This window comes from Neoarius graeffei, chromosome 5, assembly GCF_027579695.1.
Source record: "Neoarius graeffei isolate fNeoGra1 chromosome 5, fNeoGra1.pri, whole genome shotgun sequence".
NCBI classification, from domain to species: domain Eukaryota; kingdom Metazoa; phylum Chordata; class Actinopteri; order Siluriformes; family Ariidae; genus Neoarius; species Neoarius graeffei.
The window spans coordinates 31,438,493-31,462,345 of NC_083573.1; the positions used below are offsets into that span (position 1 = coordinate 31,438,493).

The 23,853-nt window shown below is 43.6% G+C and overlaps 1 protein-coding gene across 1 annotated transcript in view; it reads right to left on the reverse strand.

Moving 5' to 3' along the window:
* Positions 1-443: 443 nt before the first annotated feature.
* The window catches only part of erfl3 (Ets2 repressor factor like 3), a 132,771-nt gene continuing 109,361 nt past the window's right edge, over positions 444-23,853 (reverse strand). Inside the window, exons 3-5 of the mRNA XM_060921541.1 lie at positions 10,832-10,947; positions 9,707-10,587; positions 444-3,974 (exon numbers count right to left, since the gene is read on the reverse strand). Coding sequence (XP_060777524.1) covers positions 3,423-3,974; positions 9,707-10,587; positions 10,832-10,947 — 1,549 coding nt within the window. The 3' untranslated portion in view covers positions 444-3,422. The remainder of the gene's footprint in view (positions 3,975-9,706; positions 10,588-10,831; positions 10,948-23,853) is intronic.

Sequence of the window (23,853 nt, forward strand, 5' to 3'; positions counted from 1 at the left end):
CTACACTGGCAGCTTGAACACGCTTTCTAGTGCGATTGCGTTGCGCAGAACGGTGCCAGTCCTGCGCGCCTTAGCTCGTGCACCTGAAGGCGCGCTTTGGGCGCACGCGCCTAGCGAGCTCCAGTACGCGCACCGTTAACAAAGAACACCTGTCTTTAATCAATGAACTATGTTTGGGCTATTTAAGGAGTGCGCCCATGCAAGGACGATGCGAAGTATTACGCCGCATCTAGGAACGCGAAAAACACAAAAAATACATTTCTCCATTCGGAAAACCGGAGATTTTCAAGCGTTTTGTCAAATATCCGGATTTCCGGGTAAATCCGGAAGACTTTCATCTATAATTATTTAAATATTTGGGGAGAAGAACTCTGAAAGAACCAAATCACAACACTGATCCCTCAGGTGGTATTAACCAGTTTAATTAACCCTGATTACATTTAAAAACATCAGAAATCAACAAACGTAAGGAGAATTAAAATGTTACAATTTGTTATTAAAACTCAACCTGTCATTAAAAGCTGTGATACCACAGAAATAAAGAGAGAAGGAAGATAAAGAGCGAGAGAGCGCGAGAGAGAAAGACCAATACGCAATAAAGCAATAGTTTCTTTTCAAATGATGTAATCCCACAAATGAAAAAGAAACACGCAAGATCAACAGAAGAGTAACATTACAAAATAACGAATTACATAACATGACCGGAGTTAAAAATCATACGTCTCCCCTCTACCTCCATACGCTATCAGCCTGAAATATAATTACAGCTTTTAGTTATTTTACAACTTTAAAAAGGTTCAACTGTTACATGTATAACACATGGTTGGGTTACCGGCAAGAGATTCCTCTCCAATAGATCATGTCTTTGACTAACCCAAACTACATGAGGAGAAATAACAAATAAACAAACAAGAAAAAATGTCAATAATGATAATTATATCACAAACAGCAAATCTGACATCGTATGGAAGGAAAAAAGGAAAAAAACAAAAAAAGTCGAAAGAGAAATTAACCTGCTTAAAACATGTAGTCCTGCGCCGTGTCCCTCGCACAAAGTAATGTCTTCCTCAGCGCAGCCGGTCCAGAGAGACCTAACAAATCATTCAATGGGTCAGGAAAAAGAAGGCGGGGCTCCTGGGCAGGACAAAAAAGGTCAAGGGGCAGTTTTACTGGTGCAATAAAAGAGTAAGGCATCAGTCAGTCAGTCACATAAACAGGACGGGGGACAGAGGACGTCAGAAGTGTAGCCGTCAAGCTTGCCGGTTCTGTCGAAAGTTAAATACTGTACAGTGTGAACGACATGCCCAAAGGATCTGTGTCTCTTCCTGATGGCAGGATGCAGACTCCGCCCTCCCTCACCGCATTCTGATTGGCCATCTCACGCGGTCTCTTGTCCAACGCCGCGTGCAAGTGTCCTCGCAGCTCGGCTAAAGTTCACAGACCTTCAGGAGGTCCACTGTGCTGAAATCTAGACTGCTGGTTACCCAGGAGATGGACAGACGAGGCACACACACACTCATTCACTCAAACACACACTCACTCTCAGATTTAGAACAGAATGGCGGCACTTGCATCAGTTAAGGTTCAGAGCTATGCTTCGATAGAATGCTTGGTGTGATTTTGTCTTTCGCTAGTCATGTTTCATTTTAAAAATTCATACACAAGTATCAAAATTAACCAAAAATAAAAATTAACCCCAACCCAAAAACGCCTACGTATGAAGTCCAGGCCTTTTAAAACAAAACCTCTTTCAAAACCCTGGATAAAAATCACATATTGTTAATGCTATGGTTCCACAACTGCAGCTTACAATAGTCATACAATATACATAACAGGTTGAGAGAGAGAGAGAGAGAGAGAGAGAGAGAGAGAGAGAGAGAGAGAAACAAAATAGTCTGAGTTTTCATGGTTTTGTCTCGACATGCTAGAAGGCAGTGTAAAATTCTGGCCTGTTATGCTATCGGTTAGTGTGCAGGGGAAGGATGAATCAGAATCAGGTGCCTCATACGCCACAAAGACGGCTTAAAAAAAAAAACTACACTTCCCACAATTCCCCAGGAGGTTCTGTAGGATTACATGAGAGGAACTCCAATTCCCACACAGGTGTATTTAAAAAAAAAAAAAAAAACCCAACACTGCCTACACTTACACAACCCAAAGCGTAGCCCTCCGGCCCCTCTCTTGCACCGAATGACACACTGATCACTCACACAGTGAGCGCTGAGAACCAAGAACGAGTGATTATGTTGGACAACAATGCGTTTAAAATAAAAAAAATAAAAAATAAAGAGCAAAACAAAATCTCCACCTTCGCTCCAGTCAGCAGTGATCCCGAAGCTGCATTTAGCCAAAACAGATCTGTGATCGTCAGAGCTCTAAAACACAAATCCTTTCATCCAGACAGGAAAAAAAGAAGAAGAATGGAATACAACAGTATTTTCTGGTCCCAGAATGAGCCAAAAAAAAAAAGAGAGAGAGAGAGAGAGAGAGAGAGAGAGAGAGAGAGAGAGAGAGAGAGAGAGAGCACTGAGGTGAGCTGGTTTACACAGAGAGAAGAGAGATCCTGAGAGCGCTCAAACATTAGAACACACGCACACACACACTCCCAACCACCCGAGCTTGCTTTCCAAAAACTGTCACACGTTAGAGGAGTTACACGAGGTGCCGTGAACACTCCTAGCTTGAACATATATTGATTTTCATGAGGCAGAGGAGTTTAAGAGAAACGCAGCCCAGCGCAGGTTTCACACAAGCAACAGGTGGATTTATCAGTAATGTGTGTGTGAGTGTGTGTGAGACAGAGAGGTGTCTGCATGTATGTATGTGTGCGCACGTGCACGCCACAGAGTCCCTGAGCAACTTGGCCAGGCTGGTTAGAGCTCGGTGAGCATTCGCAACAGTGCCTCTCCGAGGACGGGCAGACAAAAACTCCGCCCACAGCTAATGATCGCTGATCTGCCCGTTCGTCGTGTGATCGCTCGAGTCCGAGACTTGTTCTGCACTTTCTCTCTGCTGTCTGTGGGGGTCTGAGGGATTCGTTTGCAGGCACTTCACTGAATAAAAAGAAAAAAAAAAAAGATTAAAAAATATATCCTCCAGTGCCAATTGTCAAAGTCTCCTGAGGGTCAGTGGTGCGCGCGGGTTACTTTTTCCTTATTACAGTCACCTTCGGACAAAGTTTACACTGGTGAGCTCTGAAACGAAAACGCTTGTTTGTGAAGAGAAGGGTGTCGGTATTGTTTGCGGGCTGCCGTCGTGAGTGCTGGTGCGCGTGTGTGTATTCGTCCGTCAGTATCAAAGATCTCGAAAAAGAGCCATGTCGGTCTGCGAGCGTGTGAACGTCAGCGGTCGTTGTTTCGAGCACTGTAGGCGTCGGTGTTTGTTCTGGACGCGCGCGTCTGGACCTTATCACGTCCCTTGTATCAGCAGTCCTTGTTTTCCAGAGACAGCTGGGCAGCTGCGCGGTGCAGTTCGGCGCTCAGTTTGTGAGGGGTGGAGTTCTCGCTGTCCTCCCTCTCGACTCCGCTGCTCTCGCCGTTCTTTTTGTCCCCCTTGACCTTTTTATCCTCGGCCTCCTCGGTGTGCTGCTCCTGGTCCCAGCGCCGCTTGAAGCGCAGTTTTAGTGGGATGCACTGAGAGGGAGAGGGCAAAGGGGCCTGTCCGTGCCCGCTGGGGGCCGGGGGCATGTCCGGCTCGCTCTTTATCACGGGCAAGCCGCCACGGGACGACGATGAGGAAGGTGGACCAAAGAATGGTGGAGGAGCCGGGGCTTTGAACACATCTTCCTCCGAGTCGTCATACTGATGAGGAGCAGAAGTGCCGTTGGACTGGCGCCCGAAAATGTGCTCGTGGTGGTCGTGATTGTCGCGGCGGTGGGCAGAGAAGAACTCGTCGTCTCGCTCGTCTCCTTCCTCGTCGCTAATGTCAGTAACTTCGACCTCCTCCTCAGATTCGATGTCAGAGATGGGCTCGACCTGCACGACCACCGCCACAACGATGGACAGACAGAGAACGGAGGAGTTAATATAAGCAAGTGAGTAAGGTCGAAAGAGTATAGTAAACAAAATCTAAAAACATCCACTTGGTAAATCTGAGAAGTATGCACCACGATATTATCGAAAAGCCGATGAATAATTAAATATTCAGCATCTACAGCAAGTTACAGAAACACCTGGATTAGATAAACTATTCCTGGAGTCATCAAATTATAAAACCCCTAGTGTGCCGATACAAACACAGTCAACAGCCGTCCTCTCCTGAAGAGCTCATCATGGTATTTAAAGCCTAGGTCACAACTGGACGTGCGATTTTTGGCGTTTCCCAAATCGCTGCGTTTTTTTTTTGTTCGTGGAGAAAGACGCACGTTGGCCGCAAGTTCGTCTTGCAACCTGAAAAAAACGTAAGCGCCCGTAGAGTTTGTTTGACATAAAGAACCTCTGCGGCCGGTCTACGGCTCGAAAATCAGCACGTCACACGTGCGCCCTCCGTGCGTTTCTTGCGTTTTTTTGCACGTAGACCGGCCGTAGGAGCACGTTGTGACCTAGGCTTAAGGAACATTATATGATATATAGAGGATATTACACGAGTGAGCAAAGTGAACGAGTGATGCATTTTTCAACACAAGAAGATAAACTACATATCTATCTTCGCACCACCATGTAATGTTCTTTATATTATATGGACACATCCACAAAAACAAAACAAGTTAATATCGTTGAACCAGCTCACCATTTGGACAACGCGCGTCTAGTCAGCAGGAAAACACCTGGAGTGGAATATCGGGAACTATTATACATACTTTTTCCATAGAATAAAACCGTGTGGGGGGCGTCGTGGCTCAGGTGGTTAAGGCGCCGTGCCATGAATGCGGGCGACCCGGGTTCGGTTCCGGCCCGGGGTCGTTTCCCGATCCCTTCCCGTCTCTCTCTCTCTCCTGCTCGTTTCCTGTCTCTGCACTGTCCTATCCAGTGAAGGTGCAAAAAGCCCCAAAAAATATCTTTAAAAAAAAAAAAAACAAAAAAAAACCGTGTGTTCTAGTCCCTTCTAGCAGGTTTCGTTCATTTGGTTTGATAGGATTTTATCCTACGTGTATTACATCACTCTACCCAATGGAGAATGAGCGTTGAATATGGTTTACGACATCGCATGGATGTCAAGACAACCTGATGCCACACGGCGGAGACGGAAAGCTTGAGTGCTAGCGAGTGACTGTGACGATTTGTAAACAAACATGGCCGCCATGTTTGCTTCATTAAATAAGATTTTGGAAGGATTTTGAAAGAGAAAGACACGTCGAACACCTCAAAGGAATGTGTATGGATAATAATAACAATAACAATACCACTGACTGGCTTTTTTCGTGGTATATCAGGTATTCCATTCCACTCATCTTCAATTCATTCAGTATCAGGCTAGCTGAATGGAATATCTCTGATATACCACTCAACGCCAACCAATATTATTTAAACATGTCACTCAGATCCGTGATGCATTTCATATGAGAAAGGAGTTTTTCAACACGAGAAGGTAAATTTCATATCTTCAAGCCAATGAGGAATGTAGACCAAAGAGTGGTGGAGGAGCCAGGGCTTTCAATACATCTTCCTCCTTCTTTTTATTATATAGACGCATTCACAAACAAAAAGTCCCCAAATTTATCAAAACGATTCATCAAGTTCCTCACGAGTGACAGAGATTTTGTTCTCTATGTCCTGGATGTGCCGCATATGGAGGGGGGGGGGCCCCCCACACCCACTCATATCCATATATATATATATATATATATTAGTGCTGTCAAAAATGTCGCGGGGCGGCACGGTGGTGTAGTGGTTAGCGCTGTCGCCTCACAGCAAGAAGGTCCTGGGTTTGAACCCCGGGTCCGGCGAGGGCCTTTCTGTGCGGAGTTTGCATGTTCTCCCCGTGTCCGCGTGGGTTTCCTCCGGGTGCTCCGGTTTCCCCCACAGTCCAAAGACATGCAGGTTAGGCTAACTGGTGACTCTAAATTGAGCGTAGGTGTGAATGTGAGTGTGAATGGTTGTCTGTGTCTATGTGTCAGCCCTGTGATGACCTGGCGACTTGTCCAGGGTGTACCCCGCCTTTCGCCTGTAGTCAGCTGGGATAGGCTCCAGCTTGCCTGCGACCCTGTAGAAGGATAAAGCGGCTACAGATAATGAGATGAGATGAGACATTGGTACAACCAGTGTTCGAACTCTGCCAATATTTTCGGGGGGGGGGGGTCCCTTTTTTTTCCCTTGGGGAGGTGCTTGCGCTTGTTTCAGAGCGCGGCTCTCCATTGCGCGCTCACTTCGGATATGCAAATGCTTCCTGTTACACATGATTGCTATGTCAATAAACAGCATTTTGCCAATATTTTAGAGACCCCCCAACATTTCCCAAATCATGTTTTCAAGGGATCTCATGTCTGTTTCAGGGGATCTCGGATCCCCCGAGTACCCCCGTAGTTCGAACGGTGAGCAAGCACCGGTGAGCAAGCCCATTCACTTTTTTATGCTGATAAGAGAATTTACAATGGTTTATGTGACAAAAATGTGCGATTAAATTGCGATTAATCGCGAGTTAACTATGACAGTCGCGACATTAATCGCGATTAAATATTTTAATCGCTTGACAGCACTTATATATATATATATATATATATATATATATATATATATATATATATATATATATGGGTCTGTCTCAGAAACTGGTCTCTCATTTGGGACATTATGGTCAAAAAATTTTTTTTCTAATTTTACTTCCCCCCCCCCAATCTCATTATCTCTAGCCGCTTTATCCTGTTCTACAGGATACACATGCAAATTGTTAATGTGTGTCCTTCCCCGCACACAAATAACACACTACGGTAAAAAATACACCACAACTCATTTTATAGCTCAGAAATTCATACAAGACCAGCTACCATCGTAACATATTCTGTAAGAAACATATTCTATACCGAACTTTCAGCTTTCGTTTTAAAAAACAAACTTGCAGATTTATAACTAAATGTTTATATGGCGTAGTGATTTTAAGTTACTACTTTTGGTGAGGTCGTGACCTTGACCCTGAGGCTTTCCGTTTAGATCAAAACACACGATCGTATTGGTTTTGCGGAAAACGGAGTTACAACGGCGATTAAATATTTTGCATGATGTTTTATTACGGTTATGATTATCCTGTGAGCGCACCAATCCTTAGGTGTATAAAGTTATATAAGAATAAAGTTCTATTTCTTTGACATATCTGACAGACATAACTCCCATTTTAAAAATCCCTTTCATTATCCCTGTTGCTATCGTCAGTGAATTTCTGTCAGATGACCTGACGATAGACTCGGCCATTATGGATCTTTGGTAGTTATCGTGTGGAAGCAGGCTTTAGCATTTTTGGGTGTCAACAAATAGAGTTGAAATAGATCAACAGCGAATAAACCATTTCGTTCACGAGAGAAGCCCACAGTTATTTTTAAAAAATGCTATCGTCAGTCTGTCAGTCAAATGCACCTGACGATAGCAAAACTCAAGCCCTCGCCACGCACATGTTGACTGACGCAGAGAGGAAATTCTACTGCGCATGATTTTTGTGACGGCAGACATTTACTTCCGGGCAAGACTTGGAGTTCTGACAGCTAGATTTCATCAAATAAATCAAGGTAAGATTTTCAGTCAGCTATCCTGACGAGAGAAATTTTTGACGATAGAAACATTGAGAATATATTTGTGCATTCATATTTAAAGTTTTCCTCCAGAAAACAATCGTAAGTTGAGATAAATCAGAGCCACTTGCGACCCTTTCAGCCGACGGGCCATTTCAGTGTGTTATTTCCCCGCGAAAGTGACACAGTTGTGTCTATCGTCACTGTTCTGACAATTATTGTTGATATTTCAATTTTGAAAATAAATTTTATCTTCTTTATTTCAATATTTTATTTTATTATTTGGTTCTAGTGATGAGGTATTTAATATTATTACTAAATTTGTCAGATTAATAATGTAACAAACAGTTTTGTTTTACGCGCGTATAGTTTAACCGTATAGTTTATTGACTGTGTGTATATTTAGTGGGGTACCCCCACAGTACCCAGTTTCTGAGACAGACCCATGCATATATATATATATATATATATATATATATATATATATATACACACACACACACACACACACACACACACACACACACACACTAGTGCATCTCAAAAAATTAGAATACCATGAAAAAGTTCCTTTTTTTCATATGTAAAGTGAAATATTTAAAGCCTTTTTTTGTTTTAATTTCGATGATTATGGCTTATAGCTCATGAAAATCAGAAATCCAGTATCTCAAATTATTAGAATATTCCCTAAGATCAATCAAAAAAAGGATTTACAATACGGAAATGTCCAACTTCTGAAAAGTGTATTCATTTATACACTCAATACTTGGTTGGGGCTCCTTCACCATGAATTACTGTATCAATGCGGTGTGGCATGGAGGTGATCAGTCTGTGGCACTGCTGTGGTGTTATTGAAGCCCAGGTTGCTTTGATAGTGGCCTTCAGCGTATCTGTATTTTTGGGTCGGGTGTTTCTCATCTTCCTCTTGACAATACCCCATAGAGAATCTATGGGGTTCAGGTCAGGCAAGTTGGCTGGCCAATCAAACACAGTAATATCATGGTCAGCAAACCATTTGGTAGTAGTTTTGGCACTGTGGGTAGGTGCTAAGTCCTGCTGGAAAAGGAAATCAGCATCTCCAAAAAGCTCGTCAGCAGATGGAAGCATGAAGTGCTCTAAAATCTCCTGGTAGATGGCTGTGTTGACTTTGGACTTGATAAAATACAGTGGACCAACACCAGCAGATGACATGGCACCCCAAATCATCACAGACTGTGGAAACTTCACACTGGGCTTCAAACACTTTGGATTCTGTGCCTCTCCACTCTTCCTCCAGACTCTAGAACCGTGATTTCCAAATTAAATGCAAAATGTACTTTCATCTGAAAAGAGGACTTTGGACCACTGAGCAACAGTCCATTTCTTTCTCTCCTTAGCCCAGATAAGACGCTTCTGACATTGTCTCTGGCTCAGGAGTAGCTTGATATTAGGAATGCGAAAGTTGTATCCCCTTTCTTGAAGATGTCTGTTCGTGATGGGTCTTGATACACTGACACCAGCCTCAGTCCACTCCTTGTGAAGCTCTCCCAAGTTCTTGAACCAACTTTTCTTGACAATCCTCTCAAGACTGCGGCCATCCCCGTTGCTTGTGCACCTTTTCCAGCCACCCTTTTCAGCAATGACCTTTTGTGGCTTACCCTCCTTGTGGAGGGCATCAGTGATCATCTTCTGGACAACAGTCAAGTCAGCAGTCTTCCCCATGATTGTGGTTGTGTCTACTGAACTAGACCGAGAGATACACTGTGTTCATACTGTTTTACTCAAACTCGAAATGAAATATTCTAATATTTTGAGATGTTTTTTTTTTTTTAATGTTTTTGTACTGTATGCCATACTGACTAAAATTAAAATAGAAAAATGCTTGAAACATTTTAGTTTATGTGTAATGAGTCTATAATATATAACATTTTCACTTTCTTAAATAACTGATGGAAAATATTGAACTTTTTCACAATATTCTAATTTTTTGAGATGCACTAGTATATTTTATATATGAGAATAATAGAGCATGTATTGGTTTATCTAAAAACCACAAAGAAGGTGCGTCACCTTTATCTTGGGTAGGCCTGTGCTGTTGAGCGAGCCGCTTGATGAAGAGTTGGAGACGATGCCCGAGCTCAGATCACTGCCGAAAGAGAGTGAAGAGCCGAGGGAGCCCTGGTGTCCCTGTGCCTCACGCTGCTGCTTCCTGCCTGGTGGTGGGGGCTGCAGCTTGAACTTAAAGGGGGCGTGATGGACGTCGTCAGCTGGAGCCAGCGGGTATGAGTGAGTGAGGACGGACGGACGCTCGGTGGTACTCGGCAGAGGCTTCTCGGGTCGCTGTGGGTGAGGCACGACCACGTTGGGGTAGTGGAAGAGGGCACGCGGGCTCAGGTGGTAATTGTAGACGCTCTGCGTATGCGCCTGCAGGTAGCGCTGCATGTCCTCAGCGCTGAAGGAGAATATGGAGCCTGGCATGGGGGACAGCGTGGGCGACGGTGTGTAGGGCAGATGTGTGCCAGCCGTCACCGGCAGGGCAGGCGAGAGCGGTGGTGGAGCCAACAGGCCCGAGCCTGCAGGGGCGAAGGGCGAGAGCGGCTCTGGGTGAGCGCGATGACCCCTGTGACCGCCGTGATTTCTGTACATCTGGTACAGAGCGTCGTGGGTCAGGCGAGGCGGCATGGCGCTCCTGAAGCCTCTTTCAGGCACCCGCTCTTCAGCTGCGCCGACGCCGAGGCCGCCCTCGTCGATCTCAGAGTTGGCAGAGGTGCCATCGCTGCAGTCAGACACGGAGCCGCGAGCCAGGCGCCGTGCCACGCTGCTGAAAGAGCCCGGGCTTCTCAGCTCCTCACTGCTGGGGGACAGAACCTCAGATGGGGTGGAGGGGGGGAAACGGAAATGAGACACTGCCCCTGTGGGCACGGGAGGAGCGCTCTGAGGAACACCTACACCTACACACAGCGAGACAGAGTGGGAATAAACAAACAGAGCGAGTTAAAAAAAAAAATGGACAAAAGATGGCATGAGATGGAAAAACATTCAGTTCTGTGCGAGTTATGTAGGGAGAGTACAGTGAGTGGGCAGTTTGTCTGCATGCGTGTTTGCACGTGTGTGTCATTTTGTTTGTGTAGGAGTTTAAAAGACAGCATGTAGGCAGTGTGCGAGTGTGTGGTGTGCGTGCGTGCGTGCGTGTACCTGCAGACCCCATGTCTATGAAGGGGTAGTTGACGAGGACCAACTTGTTGAAGTTGAACTTGTAGGTAAAGCGCTTGCCTTTAGTTTTGTGCAAGATCCGTTTGTTGTAGTAATACCTGCAGGACAACACAAACACACGCCTCTACGGTCAGTCAGGTCACACAAAACACACGCCCCTTTTGACCGTTTAAGGACAGCTGTGATCATTCCAGTACGAGTTTATATAAACCTACTGTTAACGTTCTCCTTTCTTAACCCCTTTTATACAATTCCATTCTCTCTCCAGCTGCCTATATATGAACTTTTTTCCCCTCCTCCAGCTCTTTACATAACCTCTAGCATTCCTTGTTGCTCAATCTATTTATATATGAGCCTAAATGTATCCCAAATGTGATCACCCTCTCCTCGCAGTGGGCGAGCGTGCAGAACACATCTTTTGATCTTGGGCTTTACAACCTGTAAACCACTCATTTGTGTGAATGGCAGGTTTAAGGGAAGATGCTGACACAGGCCGTTTTCAAAATGTTTACAGGATGCCGCTGAGCCGTGTGTTCAGCTGTGTGTGTGTGTGTGTGTGTGTGTCCATACAATTACAGGAATACGTGAGAATTTTTAACACTGCTGGCCAAAATAGCTGGTATTTAAGGAAAGCAAAAGATCTGGCCGACTAAGGTGAGCGTTATGTACAGTGCTGTGTGAAAGTCTTGGGTACATTCGAAGAAATGCTGTCGAGCAAAGATAACAAAATTAAAAGATTTCTACATTTAAAAAACAAAAACCCCTCTAAAAAAGCATTAAACAGTAATAAATGAAACAAAGTCAATATTTGGTGTGTGACTGCCCTTTGCTTTTTTTTTTTTTAATAAAGTCTCAGGTACAGTGAGTGCAGTTTTATGCGGAAATGAGCTGTAGGTTTCACTGAACATCTTACAGAACCAGCCACAGTTCTTCTGGACACTGTCACACTCGCGTCTTCATTTTGCACCAAAACCCAGCAGCCTTCATTATGTCTGAAAATGGGTCTCTTTCTATAACATTTAATATTATGCTGGAAAACTACTACTTCTTTCGGCTGCTCCCGATTAGGCGTCGCCACAGCGGATCTTTCGTCTCCGTTGCTCCCTGTCTTCCGCATCCTTCTCTACCACTTTCATGTCCTCTCTCACCACATCCATGGATCTCCTCTTTGGCCTTCCTCGTTTTCGTGTGCCTGGCAGCTCCGTCCTCAACATTCTCCTTCCAACATGCTCTGCATCTCTTCTCAGGATGTGCCCGTACCATCTCAGTCTCATCTCTCTTAGCTTCAGTCCCAAGCTCTCCACATGTGCTGTCCCTCTGATGCGCTCGTTCCTTATCCTGTCCAACCTTAACATCCTCAACTCCGACTTTGCCTCCTGTTTCTTCGTTAAGGGTACGGTCTCCAATCCGTACATCACAGCTGGTCTCACTACTGTCCAGCCACTGTGGGTGCACAAGCGTACTCTTGGTGCCGGTCCCAAGCCCGGATAAATTGGAGAGGGTTGCGTCAGGAAGGGCATTCGGCGTAAAACTGTGCCAAATCTAACATGCGGAATTATGCTGGAAAACTAATCTTTGGAAATCCAAAATCATTTGTACTGACTCGATAATTTATAAGTTATAGAGTAAAAAAAAAAAGTTTGCACTAAAAGTAAATAGGGGGTCCAAGACTTTTGCACAGTACTGTACATGGATAGAATTATGTCCAACTAATACAGGAATCAATAGAAGAGTGAGTGAGTGAGTGAGTGAGTGAGGAGGATAGACACCAGTGTGTGGCAGATTATGGCGAGACGGATTCAAACTTGTGGTTTGCGTGCGTGCTGAGAGAGAGAGAGAGAGAGAGAGAGAGAGAGAGAGAGAGAGAGAGAGAGAGAGAGAATATTATGGTTATTAAGAGGAATCGTGAATGTTCAGACAGGCTCTTTCGAGGTTCAGACAAAAACAGATCGGTAGGCCAGAAGATGGAGGGAGAGTGTGAGAGCGAGTGTTAGACCCACACAGAGTGGGTGTTAACACATGTCCATATGTACCTGTTTTTCTTACAAACACAATTTTAATGAGACTGTTTTAAGAAAGAATGGCAATAAAAATAGGAAAAATCTGTGTAAACAAAGGAAACAATGATTTAACAATAATAATAATAATAATAATAATAATCCCCCTCCTGTGTGGTGTGTTCTGTAGGCTGCCCCTTCCCTCATCTCTACGCCTTAACTACAGACAAGTCGGATTAAAGGCAGAGAATTTTCCAGCCAACAAAATGATGTCACTAAAACATATGCAAAACGCGTACGGATCATATACTCTACTTCTACTCTGCCCGACTCGTACATTCTTCCACACAAGGGAGCAGAACGCACATGAAGATGCAGGAGAAGTAGTAGAAGAACAGGACAGATGGCCAAAGCGACTGGGTGTGATATCCCTGTTAAAGGATCACTGCAGTTGGACCGCTAGAGATTCGAACTGATCCAGTCGACTGTCACAGCCCTAATAAACAAGCAAGAAAAATCAATAAAGCAACAATCCTGGGGTTTATAAAGGTAGCTGCATATTAGAACATGCCTGGGACACATCGTACACACACACGACCGGAATTCAAAAGGGAAGGAGTCTCTGTGTGGCTACCTTTGGGCACAAGTACCTACATACAGCACTCAGCATCTCCCTTTTACATGACATGAAGGCTGGACTGAGCTCTGACAGTTTCTACAATCAGATCTGAGTGGCTGTGTTTAAACTACACACGCAATATATTACTCAAAATACATATACACTCGTTAGGAAATAATTGTATGACTGTTCGTTGTATTATATTTCACCACGTCACCGCTGAATTCTCAAACCCGAAGGTGTGCTTTAATACAGGGGCAATAATCTACTGTAAAGTGTATTAATGAAATGCAACATCACTCCCTGTTACAGATGGGAGTCCAGGAATTAAATCAACGCAATAAAAACAAACCGTTTTTAATTGGAGGTGTTGTATTTAAAACTGTATGGATGTGCCAGAAGTCAACATAAAACCATGCATGCAGGGCATTCTCGGTCAAAAGGGATTAAATGATCCAAAAGTGGAGTCTGGTCCATTAAAGGAGAACTGAAGGCAAATTTTTTTTATCATCAAAATTCTATTTCTCATTTTATTAAATATCGGAACACATTTTTGAGAGCTATTTTGTCGCCGCTATAGCAAGTTATGAGTGTTTGAAATATGCTCTGTAATACATCAGTCCGTATATCAAAGCAACGGCCGTAAACCAGATTTGCTGAGACCTGTGCGAGACATCGTAGGATGGAAGTAAAACGTACAGCGGAAATCATACCTTATGTCTGAAATCACTCACTCGTTCACTACTCCCTATATAGGGAATTACTATATAGAGGACTACATAGTGAGCTCATTGGTAAAATTAAAAAAAAAAAAAAAAACCGCTTTCAGACACTACTCTGTCGCGCTGGTACTTACGTCATTACTGTTGCACAATTAAAACGTGCCAGATCAGTCAGCTGGTGGGTTTTCAAAAATAAAAATACAAAGCTATTGTGCAATTGACTATACAAATAGGTTTAACAAGAAATTGGAGCTCTTCACAAATTGCCAAAAGCTAAAGAAAAGAGAAGCAAATGGAGGTAGGGAGAACTGAAGGCTATTATTTATTTTTTTTTAAATCAAAATTCTATTTCTCATTTTATTAAATATCGGAACACATTTTTTAGAGCTATTTTGTCGCCGCTATAGCAAGTTATGAGTGTTTGAAATATGCTCTGTAATACATCAGTCCGTATATCAAAGCAACGGCCGTAAACCAGATTTGCTGAGACCTGTGCGAGACATCGTAGGATGGAAGTAAAACGTACAGCGGAAATCATACCTTATGTCTGAAATCACTCACTCGTTCACTACTCCCTATATAGGGAATTACTATATAGAGGACTACATAGTGAGCTCATTGGTAAAATTAAAAAAAAAAAAAAAAACCGCTTTCAGACACTACTCTGTCGCGCTGGTACTTACGTCATTACTGTTGCACAATTAAAACGTGCCAGATCAGTCAGCTGGTGGGTTTTCAAAAATAAAAATACAAAGCTATTGTGCAATTGACTATACAAATAGGTTTAACAAGAAATTGGAGCTCTTCACAAATTGCCAAAAGCTAAAGAAAAGAGAAGCAAATGGAGGTAGGGAGAACTGAAGGCTATTATTTATTTTTTTTAAATCAAAATTCTATTTCTCATTTTATGAAATATCGGAATGCATTTTTGAGAGCTATTTTGTCACTGCTATAGCAAGTTATGAGTGTTTGAAATATGCTCTGTAATATATATCACTCCGTATGTCAAAGCAACAGCCGTAAACGAGATTCGCTGAGACCTGTGCGAGACATCGTAGGACGGAAGTAAAACGTACAGCGGAAATCAAAGTCACCAACATCTGCCAACGTTGTCAAAAAATGCGTGCACCCTCTTTCAAATGCTGACGTAATCAATCCGGAAGTTTTGTTTGTTTTGTTAGCAATCAGGAAAGTTTGAAAAAAGTAGGCAGTAATCGTCATTTAAACTCGTTGTTGTGCAATACTTCGTTTGGAAAACAGTTTTCAAAATGGCGGCACTGACACCTGGCTGACACTTCATGTTTCGAAGTCTCGTGAAGATTGCGCGGATAAGCGACGCCTGCCGTGGACCATCTCATCTCATCTCTAGCCGCTTTATCCTGTTCTACAGGGTCGCAGGCAAGCTGGAGCCTATCCCAGCTGACTATGGGCGAAAGGCGGGGTACACCCTGGACAAGTCGCCAGGTCATCACAGGGCCTACACCACCGTGCTGCCCTGCCGTGGACCAAACGAACTAAATTCAACATGGCTAAAAACCAAATAGGCCTATAAGTATAATATTTAATTGCGATTAGTTGCCAATACGAGTCACGATATAAGGTTACTAAAACCGAAAACATAACTGAATAACACAAGAAATAAAGCAAGTTTAAAAATGACTTCAAGTTCCTACTTATTCAGGTGACATTGGGCATACCTAACCACCTGTGTTTTCTTTTCCTCTCCCCCCCCCCCAAATCTGTCCCTCTGAGTTACATGAAGTCAACAGGAAATCTTTTGGTGGAGAGGGTGGAGACCTCGACTGGCTATCGTAGCCTGCAGGGAATCGGCCGTCAGACATTCTGTCGCATGTCCCAGACCCGGTGAAATGTAACTGAATTGTCTTGGCCAGTCGTAAGGGTCCCATCTGCATCCCATCATTGCTGAGGAGTGTGCTCCCATCACCCAATCAAGCATCCAGCCAGAGCAGGTCATGATATATTTTAACCATATTAACATGCCATTGTTGTGTATTGCGCCTGATGTCAAGACTCTAGTCTCTGCGAGCCTACCACACAGATTTAATACTGGTGTCATTTTTAGGGCATACCTAACAACCTGTGTTTTCTCTCTCTCCCAACCCCCCCAAATTTGTCCCTCTGAGTTACATGTTGGTCCTGGGATCGAGATGCTGGCCTCTTCTGCTCCTTGGACCTGCTTGATCCATCCTGGTGCCCTGTGTCTGGTCGGAGTTTTATCGCATCGCTCCTGTGGAGGACGGCCCCATGAGGACAGTTGAAAGTCACACCTGGAGGACGCTCTGGACTCTTACAGTAATGCTTTTATGGCTGAGGACTACAGTTGACCTGCTAACTTTAGGACTGCAGTTGTCATGAACAGTTTTGCACTCAAGTTTCCATCAATGAAGAGTTTATAACATCAACGAAACTGTCTTCATGTTAAAACTGTTAATATTATAGTCATGCTGTCTGTTGTTGCCCAAATGAGGATGAGTTCCCTTTTGAGTCTGGTTCCTCTCGAGGTTTCTTCCTCATGTCGTCTGAAGGAGTTTTTCCTTGCCACCGTCGCCACAGGCTTCTCATTGGGGATAGATTAGGGACAAAATTGGCTCATGTTTTAAGTCATTACAATTCTGTAAAGCTGCTTTGCGACAGTGTTTATTGTTAAAAGCGCTATACAAATAAACTTGACTTGACTTGAAGTTCCCCTTTAACACAAGAACTTCTTGCCATGTTTGTGTTCAGCAAACAAGCAAGTTATTAAAACCGCAAAAGAAGAAGTGGATATAGAAACCACTGAATGGGATTAGATCCTTACACGCTAAAAAGAAGGATTTTTTCCTACAAGTTAGAAAATTATCCATCCGTTGAGTTCCCCGACATCTCAAACTCCCTGGTGCTGCAGACATCGTTCTACACGGACACACAGATGAAAACCTGTAAGGGTATGGAAGCGTACAACTTTTTTTTTTTTTTATGTGGCTGGGTTAAAGATACAAGATAGACGGCGGTAGACGGATCAAAGTGCAGGAAGTGTGTTTATGATATGAGCAGGCGTGAGATTTATAAAAACAAAAGCAAAATATTTTAAACAGTGGTTATAAACATGGCTGGAAACAAAGGTCAGTGATAATAATAATACTTCGCAAAGCCTCTGTGAAAACAGTGTCCATATCTGTGCGTGCTGAACGTGCTCAAATCATTATCATCATCAGGTGTTTCCCATAATGACTAGGTCCCGAGAGCGATCACGGCCCCTCGAGCTGCGCCAGACTCAAGCACGCAAAGGTGTGACTGTCAAGTGTTCGCCTGCTGTGTGACCACAACTTTTAGCTCACATGTACATCGCCACCAAAATGCCTCATTTTCATCGATAACCCATCGCAAAGCATCACGAGCTGTAGCGTGACCATAGCTTAATGAGGCGGATGTGTGTGCGGGGGAGGGGTATTGCAGCCCACTAGATGGCGCTTCGCGGCCCAATAGTTGAGAAACACTGCTTTAACAGATACCGTAATGTAAACAATAACTTGCTTCTTTGATGCTACGTAACAATGTCGCTACAAACAATTAAGAAGTTTAACATTTCGCTCACTGACTTATTAAATACTGCAATCGCTGACGACGCCATGCCGGGAACCAAGGGGGCAAAACTGGCTGTTCTTTCTGAATGGGAGGAATGGCATACTCTCGCTGCCCTGAGCGACATTAGCCGATCACAGGCACCTGTGAGCTCATGGATGTGGAAGAGGGCGGATAGCGCTTTCCTTAGTGTGTTGTGGTGGCCTGTGACACAGCATGAGCAGCGGTCTGAAAAGAAAGCATGAATTAGGGGTCACCCTCCCTGCATGGGAGCGGTTTATAATAGGAGAGCGCTGACTGGTGGATGGGAACTGGCAGGCAACGAAGTTGGGTAAAAAAATGGACGGGGGAAAAAGCATGGATGCAAACGGTGCGCCTTTTGGAGGATGCTGCCTTTTTCACGGCTGTCTGGGGGACTTGCGTGAATCGTGCAGATCCGATGAGGTTTTTTTTTGTCTGTCTGGCGTTGGAGTGTCTGATTATAGTTTCATCAAAGTAAATTCTGTATTAAAATTACTAAATAAGCAAATGCCGTTACAGTCCATGAAACATAGGAAGTATAAGTATGAGAAGAAAACAGTAAATCAGAAAGCTGTGCACATAAAGCCAATTACGTAACTTACGCTGGACTGATGGAAATCCTTGCGCGTGCAGTGAAGTGCAGCCAGCAGCAGATAATGGCGCGCAGACAATTGGCTTTACGTGCGCAGCTTTCTGATTTACTGTTTTCTTCTCATACTTATACTTCCTATGTTTCATGGACTGTAACGGCATTTGCTTATTTAGTAATTTTAATACAGAATTTACTTTGATGAAATTATAATCAGGCGGCACGGTGGTGTTGTGGTCAGCACTGTCGCCTCACAGCAAGAAGGTCCTGGGTTCGAGCCCCGTGGCCGGCGAGGGCCTTTCTGTGCGGAGTTTGCATGTTCTCCCCGTGTGCGGGCGCTCCGGTTTCCCCCACAGTCCAAAGACATGCAGGTTAGGTTAACTGGTGACTCTAAATTGACCGTAGGTGTGAATGTGAGTGTGAATGGTTGTCTGTGTCTATGTGTCAGCCCTGTGATGACCTGGCGACTTGTCCAGGGTGTACCCCGCTTTTCGCCCGTAGTCAGCTGGGATAGGCTCCAGCTCGCCTGCGACCCTGTAGAAGGATAAAGCAGCTACAGATAATGAGATGAGAAATTATAATCAGACACTCCAACGCCCCCCCCCCCCCAAAAAAAAAACCTCATCGGATCTGCACGATTCACACAAGTCCCCCAGACAGCCGTGAAAAAGGCGCCATCCACCAAAAGGCGCACCGTTTGCATCCATGAAAAAAAAACAAAACATGCAATCGCAGACAAACTGCTGTGTTCTAAGGAGGAAAGAAAAAAAAAGGGGGGGGGGGAAAGGAATAAAACTTCAAGCCATGCTTTTCGAGAAAAATATTTGGGATGGTAAATGTGTCTTATTCCTGATTTGAATTTACTGCATATTCTTCAGAAGCAGCCCTGTGATGACCTGGCGACTTGTCCAGGGTGTACCCCGCTTTTCGCCCGTAGTCAGCTGGGATAGGCTCCAGCTTGCCTGCGACCCTGTAGAAGGATAAAGCGGCTAGAGATAATGAGATGAGATGAGATTCTTCAGAAGCGATTTTTTCAGTACACTTCATGGATATTTTATAGTGAGTTAGCAATTAAAAAAAAAAAAAAAAAAAATCATGACCTTCAAAATACTTTTCACTCAGATCTAGTACTTTTTTGCTTCTTTTATACCATTATATTAATTTACATGAAAGATGCATGCATGCGCGCGCACACACACTACAAGATTAAAGGCCTAAGAATTACAATCCAAGAAAAGAACTTCAGTGAAACAGTAATACTAATGCAGTTTGTTTACTAAGCACCATCACACTCGCACACTTGAGTCTCGATGCATCCACTAGCTCTATTGTGAACGCGCAGATAAACATCATGCTGTGTGCGCGTGTAAGAGTGTTTCCGCGTGTCAGAGTGTGCCATGTGTGTACTGTGCGTGTCTCTTCACCCACTTGCCTAAGAAAGGACCCATTCTGTCTTTGACAATAAGATGTATACAAGTCTGCCCCCAAGCTCACTCCCCTCTCCTCTTCACCACACACACGAACAGTCGTCACCGTCCTATCCGTTTGACAAAAGGATCTGTTGTAGTCCAAATCCTCTGACTCACTCTCTCCACACCCCCCCAATCAATATCAATCAAATGAAGTAGGTCACTTCAGCTCTTACACCTGTAGGACAGGATGCACTCTAAGATGCCTGCGCTGACGGTAATCATCTACAGCCGCCATGGAATCACACGCATGTGCAAAACGATCGCCGAGTCTGTAAAGGCCGACTGCTCGAGCAATGGACACGGTCCCCATTGTGTCCTGGTGGTGGGAGGATGCAGGGACGGGAGCAGGGAGGAGGTTCCTCCACCCTGCTGTAGAGGCGAGGGGAAGCTGCGTGTGTCCTGACCTGCTGTGGAACAACAACACTGGGACAATGCCGTTGTACGGAGTGGGAATTTCCACACGCGCACGACAGGAAAGAGACGGGCGCCGGTCCGGAGAACATGCTGGATAGTGCCATAATGACACAATCACACCACATCCCAACAGGCAAACACAGTGATGAACTGAAAATACATAAATACATCAGTGGTGGGCGGTGCGCAAAAAAAAAAGTGCCTGTTGATTCCAAAAAACTCCACAAATATTGCCAAGGCTGTTATGCAAACTTGCTGAACTGTACAAAGTGTTCGTGTTCTCACACTCAATACCTGTGGCATTAATCGGCATACCTTTCATTCACACTCTCGGCCTTTAAACAGTAATTTACAGCCATACATAGTACGTTTACGTTTGCTGTGACACAGGGTGTGGTGATCAACAATGCCGTCGCTGATTAATCAGCAGCTTTGGTGACATTTATGATTCAAACAATTGGTTCTGTTCACATTAGGCGCTTTCAGACCAAACAAGGGAAGCCATGGCCTAATGGTTCGAGAAGCAGCTTTGGGACCAGCAGGAGTGACTGAAGTGCCCTTAAACAAAGCACCTAACCCCTAACTGCTCCCCAGGCTGCTCTGGGTATGTTGTATGTCGCTCTGGATAACAGAGCGTCTCCTAAACGACTGTAACGCAACAGTTGTAGGGACTTCTTGAGAGGACCTCCGCCGAGAACTAGACACCTTCAAGGACTTTTTTTCCCCTTTTTGTTTTCACACCGCCAGTAGGAACGCTACGGAAGCCAAGAGAGGCCCTTCATATAATCCTTTTTTTTTAAATTCACCTTGTTATCCGGAGATAACGACATAATTAATTCAGGATCTCGAGAAAACAACACAACTAATTCGAGATCTCGAGAAAACAAAACCGTTATTCCGAGATAACGACATAATTCAGGATCTCGAGAAAACAAAACCGTTATTCCGAGATAACGACATAATTAATTCAGGATCTAGAGAAAACAAAACCGTTATTTCGAGATCTCGAGAAAACAAAACCGTTATTCCGAGATAACGACAATTAATTCAGGATCTCGAGAAAACAAAACCGTTATTTCGAGATCTCGAGAAAACAAAACCATTATTCCGAGATAACGACATAATTAATTCAGGATCTCGAGAAAACAAAACCGTTATCTCGAGATCTCGAGAAAACAAAACCGTTATTCCGAGATAACGACATAATTCAGGATCTCGAGAAAACAAAACCGTTATTTCGAGATCTCGAGAAAACAAAACCGTTATTCCGAGATAACGACATAATTCAGGATCTCGAGAAAACAAAACCGTTATTCCGAGATAAGGACATAATTCAGGATCTCGAGAAAACAAAACCGTTATTCCGAGATAACGACATAATTAATTCAGGATCTCGAGAAAACAAAACCGTTATTCCGAGATAACGACATAATTAATTCAGGATCTCGAGAAAACAAAACCGTTATTTCGAGATCTCGAGAAAACAAAACCGTTATTCCGAGATAACGACAAAATTAATTCAGGATCTCGAGAAAACAAAACCGTTATTTCGAGATAACGACATAATTAATTCAGGATCTCGAGAAAACAAAACCGTTATTCCGAGATAACGACATAATTAATTCAGGATCTCGAGAAAACAAAACCGTTATTCCGAGATAACGACATAATTAATTCAGGATCTCGAGAAAACAAAACCGTTATTCCGAGATAACGACAATTAATTCAGGATCTCGAGAAAACAAAACCGTTATTTCGAGATCTCGAGAAAACAAAACCGTTATTCCGAGATAACGACATAATTAATTCAGGATCTCGAGAAAACAAAACCGTTATTTCGAGATCTCGAGAAAACAAAACCGTTATTCCGAGATAACGACATAATTCAGGATCTCGAGAAAACAAAACCGTTATTCCGAGATAACGACAATTAATTCAGGATCTCGAGAAAATAAAACCGTTATTTCGAGATCTCTAGAAAACAAAACCGTTATTCCGAGATAACAACATAATTAATTCAGGATCTCGAGAAAACAAAACCGTTATTTCGAGATCTCGAGAAAACAAAACCGTTATTCCGAGATAACGACATAATTAATTCAGGATCTCGAGAAAACAACACAACTAATTCGAGATCTCGAGAAAACAAAACTGTTATTTCGAGATCTCGAGAAAACAAAATTATTTCATGATCTCGAGTAAACAGCTGAGAAATGGTTCATTCAGGTGCGCCAAGAGACTTGTGATATGCTGACGTTGGGGCTGTTTCTCATTCTGTATAGACGCAACTTTGGTCATTAGAATGTCTGGAATAATCGATCACCTAATAAGGCAATATTTTGATCAGGGGTTGACACAGGGAGAGATTGCATCAAGTCTTTTAATAAGGGATAATTTCAAAATTAGTCCGCGGCACCTCCGCAGAAGACTGGCCCCCCTCTCTCTCAAGGCATCGTAAAAAGCCATTTCTGCTCTGTTACATGTCCGCCAATTTCTAAGTCTTCGTTGTCTGACCCACAGGGGGTGCAACTCTGCTAGAAATCTCAGCTGTTTTCTCGAGATCATGAAATAATTGTTTTTTCTTCTCGAGATCTCGAATTAGTTGTGTTGTTTTCTCGAGATCCTGAATTAATTATGTCGTTATCTCGGGATAACAAGGTGAATAAAAAAAGGATTATATGAAGGGCCTCTCTCGGCTTCTGTAGAACGCTGAAGTGACAAGCCGACTTACTAAGGAGATGTTAGACGGGAATGCTAGTGAAGATTTTTAGATTTTGCTTCGACTTGTGACATCGCACTATTTACTTTGTCGCATATAAGAACAATAAAGCCTGGATTTCTCTGTCAATCCATTTATCCATGCCCCCCGTTTTTAATACTAACGTTAAAGGGCATATCCTGGACCAATTTAGTGGTGTGGTTTTTTTTTTATATGAAATTATGTCCCTTTACACACTCATCCAGAAGGGTAATTTTGCGCAAGGCCGTCTGTCTACAGCAGAAAAAAATAAAATAAAACGCGCCTGGAAAAATCCCAAGGGAGTCTGGAGCCAGATTCGTGACGTCACCTGCGGAAGCGCAAGCAGGCTGCACGAGCTTTGCACGGTTTCAGTGCACAGCCTGTGTAGACCAAGCGCTCTCTCATCATTTCTCTCTCATTGTCTGGTCTTTTGGGAAATGATGAGGACTAATCCCATCAAGATTGGTGTTGCTACACCCTCCTACGATACATCTGTTAACCATTTTAATAAATACGTGATAACGTTGAAGAAATTTGCAGAAAACCACCAGGTCGTTTTCTCACAAACAAACCAGCGCTGACGTAGGATTCAGAGGGAGGCGTCCCGCACGCGATGTCACGAAAATCAGTGTTTGCCGGGAAATCCAAATGCCAAGTTTTTTCAGAGGCGGACCGATCCGCCTCAAATGGCTTGATTTCAACTGAATTTTTCTGGTATTGCACAAGGTAAAAAAAATTGCACAAAATGCAAAATGTGACAGATATTTGACCAAAGTTGAATATAAAATAGGAGAATTACATTGATCTCACTCCTGAATTTACCCATGATATGCACTTTAAGAGCCAAC